Source organism: Cucurbita pepo, chromosome 12, assembly GCF_057944985.1.
Source record: "Cucurbita pepo subsp. pepo isolate OVF chromosome 12, ASM5794498v1, whole genome shotgun sequence".
In the NCBI taxonomy this organism is placed as follows: Eukaryota; Viridiplantae; Streptophyta; class Magnoliopsida; order Cucurbitales; family Cucurbitaceae; genus Cucurbita; species Cucurbita pepo.
Window position 1 is genome coordinate 7,285,263 of NC_141809.1, and position 5,146 is coordinate 7,290,408.

Below are 5,146 nucleotides of genomic sequence, written 5' to 3' on the forward strand. Positions count from 1 at the left end.
CAAAAGATGTCGGAAAATGCTGGAGCCACTGGGTGTCAAATTCATACTAAAAAATTTGGTTCAAATCCTGTTCCTGGGACATTGCACTAATCGGTTTAACGGGTTCTTGCTTTCCCCCCCCCCCCCCCCCCCTTTTGTACAAGTCTTATTTCTAACGATTTTAGGTTGAAAACAGTCTCTAACCAATGTAGTCCAACAGTCTCTAACCAATGTAGTCATAAATAAAAATGTTTGTGGCCCCAAAGCTAGTACTTCGTTGGGTTTGGCCAATGCCCAGTTTATTTGAGATTCAACCATTCAAAGGCTAGTGAGAGAGATATTACAACACAACCATTAATGAGCAACTTACAGAAACGATAAACAACTTTTAGTTATCAATTTATGTTTGGATTAAGAGAGGGAAATGGATCCATAACTTCTTTTAGTTCCATCCCAACTTATTCCTATTTTTCAATTTGTATTAAATAAATAAAAAGTTCCAAATCTAAAACGAAATATCATTGTCTCTCACTAGTTTTCAAACCATATACATAAAAAAGAAAAGAAAGCACAGGCTTCATGAGTACGATCAAATCGAGTTTCTTGGCTGCTACAATTTTGATGTTACTATTGTTAGCTCTTACCGTCGATGCTCAATCTAGTGCCGATGTTGTTTTTCCTTTGAAAAGATATGGTAACATAGTGTCTGGTACTGACATCACGAAGGTAAATATACAATATGAACATCAATATTATCACTAGTTAAGCTGATCAATTGTTTGATATAAGTTTTTGTTACTTGTGAAATGTAGGCTTTAGGAAATGCATGGAAGGATGCATTCACGTCCAATCGTTCTAGTGCAATTTTTATTCCGAAAGGGATATTTAAAGTAAAGCAAGGGAAGTTTGAAGGACCTTGTAATAGCCCAATTGACTTTCAATTTGGAGGAACATTGCAGACACAAAAAAGTCTTCAGGGAGATAATTGGATCACTTTTGCACGTGTTGATAGATTGACATTATCAGGTGAAGGAGTTTTTGATGGCCAAGGAAAGGCAGCTTGGAAAAGGAATGATTTGCCACAAAGCATAAATTGTGCCCAAACTCCTTGTTGTAAGTAATATGCCTTTAGCTTTCCTTCTCAATCTCATGCATCTTGTTGTTTTTGAAAGGGCTTCTTACATGTCTTCTCTAATGTTCTGACATTTACGATTTGGTAAATGTTCTTCATTTTCTAGAGGATAATCTTTAAACAATCAAGTGAAGAAGTGAATTTTTTTTGAGTTTTCAATTTTATTGGGTTCTGTTCAAATTTTTAGCTTCATTACCGACTCTCACAAAATATTATTTGATTATACAAAATGTTTAGAGTTTGAGGTTCAACTTCATCACCAATTCAACCGTTAAGAGAATAACATCACTTGATAGCAAGAACTTCCATATCAACGTCCTCAGCTGCAACAACATCACATTCCATAATATCAATATAATGGCACCAGAAAACAGTCCAAACTCTGATGGAATACACATCGGTCCATCAAATAAGATCACAATCACAAAGTCCAAAATTGCAACTGGAGATGATTGCATTTCTCTTGGAGATGGAAGCAAACTAATTAAAGTCACCAACGTGACGTGCAGACCAGGACATGGAATAAGCATCGGAAGTCTTGGTAGATACACTAACGAAGAACTTGTTGAAGGTGTCATCGTAAAGAACTGCACGTTAATTAACACCACTAATGGTGTTAGGATCAAAACGTGGCCAGCTTCTGCGGCTAGCAGCACCGCCACCAATACGCACTTTTTGGACATTATAATGGTCAATGTTAGCAAGCCTATTCTAATAGACCAAGAGTATTGTCTATGGAATCAGTGCAATCCGCAGGTATGGATCGCATTCTCGAACCTTTCATTCATTTTTTCATTATAACTTAACAAATAAACCATTTGTTGTCTCATTTTAATTTTCAGATTCCTTCAAAAATTAAGATTAGTACAGTGAGCTTCAAGAACATTAGAGGAAGTTCTGCAACTCTGCTGGCAATCAAACTTATTTGCAGCCGTCACTTACCATGTGACGATGTAAAAGTAAGCAACATTGACCTCACTTACAATGGAATAAAAGGTCCTATTTCCTCCCAATGCACGAATGTGAAACCTATCATTTCAGGAAGACCGAATCCCAAGATATGTTCCTCTCCTTATGTTGTCCAATGGATTGTTCATTGCCATAGAACTTCAAATATAATAGACAACCTTAATTAAAAAAGAAGACCGCCTCTATCCATTTGACTCTCATTCTTTTGAGTTTCTTTTGTTGTACTTTTCGAAATAAATAAGATGGTCGACTGTTTGAAGGAGACTTTGTGTCGTGAACAACCTAATGTTTTTATTACCACCACCTTATATAATAAAATTGTTCCAAGTCTTGTTTTTTTAGTTCTAGTTTTGAATTCGAAATAAGACAACGTAATTGTAACAACCATTATTAAAAAAAAAACTAATCCATTACTCAAGAAAAGAATCTTTAACCAACAAAAATATCTAACTCCTCTTTCAATTAGTTACCCTAAACAAATCAATTACCATTAGAAATCTTTTAGACATAATGGATGAGTTAGATTGAATCTCCTAACTACTTCCCATATTGCACAGATCCATCATTATTGTTAAAGAAGAATTAAAATTTGAGGTGACTAATCCAACAAGTCGTGTCCTTCAATCTATCTTTTTCGTCAATCGTGTAATTTTGGTTGCAACTTTTGGATATGACTTGTTAAAATTTAGCTTTCAGATTAGAAAATTAAGTGACAATGATTAATATGTATTTTAGGAATTTACATTTAATATCGAATTATCTACCTATTTATCCCGACCAAGTTTAGTTATAGGAAAAATGTCCATAGTCCTAGAAAAATTAAATATCAAAAGTAGCTAAATGTTCTAGGAGTTTAATGTACCAGAACTCATCAAAATTTGCCCAAATCCATGGTAAATAAGGCCAAAAAATAACAGAAATCACAAAAGAGAGAAAATAAAAACAGAATTTGGTCTTGATCGATGATGCTATGTTTCGTGTTTTCAAGTCTTCAGATATTTGTTGTTCGTGAGTTTAGCTGGGTCGAGTTGAGATATTTTTAGACCTAACACAATTAATTGGATCATAAATTTATTCAACTCAAACAACCCTTACCACATAATTAAATCTTTTGATTTTATTGTTTAGAATAAAATCTTAAGAAAAAGAAAAAAAAAAAAGGGGAACTAAGCCATTTGGAAATGGCAAATGGTGCCCCTGCTAAGATTTGGACCACGATTTCAAATTTGGATTCAGCAACTAGCAATTGATACCTTTGACGTTCCCCTTCATCTACCATGACATACCTACATTACCAACTTATCTTGAATTGCTTATAAGGGTGAAAACTATCCACACAAACCAACACCATTTTTTGTAGCATGCTTTTTCCTTACTCACATTAGTTACTTGTTTTGAATTGCTCCTAGGAGTGAAAACTATCTCTAAAAATCATGTTGCCTACTTTGGTGCTTCAAGCATAAGACTCAAAAGTTAAGCGTGTTTAGTTTCGAACAATATTATGTTTGGCTACCTCTTGAAATTTTCTTAACAAACATGTGGGTAAAGACAAAATATGCTGAAAACAACTCATGTTGATCGGTAAGAATAATCTCCCTGCTTAGAAACACTTCATGAGGAGTAAATAATGTGGTCATATTGCAAAAGATGTCCGAAAATGCTAGAGCCATTGGGTGTCAAATTCATACTAAAAAATTTGGTTCAAATCTTGTTCATGGAACATTACATAAATCGGTTTAAGAGGTTCTTGCTTTTTTTTTTTTTTTTTTTCTGGAGATGTAATCCGTTTCATGCCTCCTAAGATGTACTCGGTTTCGAGAATTTTCTCGAGATGTAATTTCATTTTTGAGAGAAAGAGAGAGAGATTGGTGTGTTTGGCTCAACCGGAGAGTCTATTTATAGAGACTCTTCAAGAATTTTTGCCAAGAATATATTTACATATTTAATATTACTAGGATATAATACCTTAAACAAACTATATTTAAATATTATAAGATATCCTAATATATATTTAATTAATTTAAATCTCATTCAAATTTTAAATATATTTTTATTTAATGTATCATACATTAATTGATTTAATATTTAATTGTATCTCATACAATAAATATATTTTTCTTTTTTTATATATTTAATATATTAAATATTAATTTGAAACCTTCAAATTAAATATATTTTCTCAATTTATTTAATATATCTAATATATTCAATATTAGTTTGACATTTCAAATTAAATTTATTTTCTCCTTTATATTTAATATATCTAATATATTAAATACCAATTTCAACCCTTCAAATTTTCTTTCAAATAAATTGAACCTTTAGCGTTACTATGAGCTAGCAAGGAAACCCTATGGACCTACCGATTACAAGCTCCAATGATACAAAATTAATTAATTAAACTTTTTAATTAATCAATTTCCATTCATTAACGGTAGGTCACTCCACTATAAACCTAGAGTTGCACTCTTATGCACTGTAGGACAAGTTATGTCCATTGATATAATCATTACAAGCAAGTCGATCCTTCATGAGTTGTTCATAACTACAGCAGGGTCAAAAGTCCGTTTTACCCCTGTAATTACATTTTTCAACTTAAATACCACTGATTCTCTAATAAACAATTTGTTTATGATCCAATCATAAACCAAGTCCCTCTCGGACCAGTGAGAGGGTGGGGCCCCATTGTTCAAGTCCCGAAATAAGTACTTAAGAGAACAACTCATCTAGTTTCCTAGTATAGGAAGGAGTGAATTTCATCTCATGATATTATGTTCCAAACTCCCTATTTGGTCAAGTCCCTAAAATGGTAGGCATATTGAATCGGCCTAAAGGGCAATTCTCACCCATGTAAATTAAAGGACAAGCCCTCACAGGCAGGAGTTCATAACTCACTCAGGATTAAGATCGACTCGCACATAATCATCGTGTGAAATATTAATCTTCTCAATTAACGGAATTATAAAGAGAGATTAATCATTTCTTGGTTCAGTCTTATACAAACTCATTGTATAGGGTACCCCCACTTACATGTCTCCACATGAACGATTTGAATCAAATCATTTG

General features: G+C 33.2%; 1 protein-coding gene and 1 pseudogene across 1 annotated transcript; both read left to right on the forward strand.

Annotated features, from left to right (window-relative positions):
* Positions 1-558: 558 nt before the first annotated feature.
* On the forward strand, positions 559-1,100 carry LOC111798461 (polygalacturonase-like). Its single transcript, XM_087129404.1, has 2 exons — positions 559-705; positions 792-1,100. Exons 1-2 carry the CDS (start codon positions 559-561, stop codon positions 1,098-1,100), a joined length of 456 nt encoding a protein of 151 aa, XP_086985530.1.
* A 368-nt stretch (positions 1,101-1,468) lies between these two features.
* On the forward strand, positions 1,469-2,230 carry LOC147789898 (exopolygalacturonase pseudogene; annotated as a pseudogene).
* The last annotated feature ends 2,916 nt before the right edge of the window (positions 2,231-5,146 follow it).

Excerpts from the sequence above, each read along its gene's own strand:
- LOC111798461 (XM_087129404.1), top strand. The coding sequence starts at position 559 with ATGAGTACGATCAAATCGAGTTTCTTGGCTGCTACAATTTTGATGTTA. Across the intron at positions 706-791 it reads CTGGTACTGACATCACGAAG|GCTTTAGGAAATGCATGGAA; the intron begins GTAAATATACAA and ends TGTGAAATGTAG.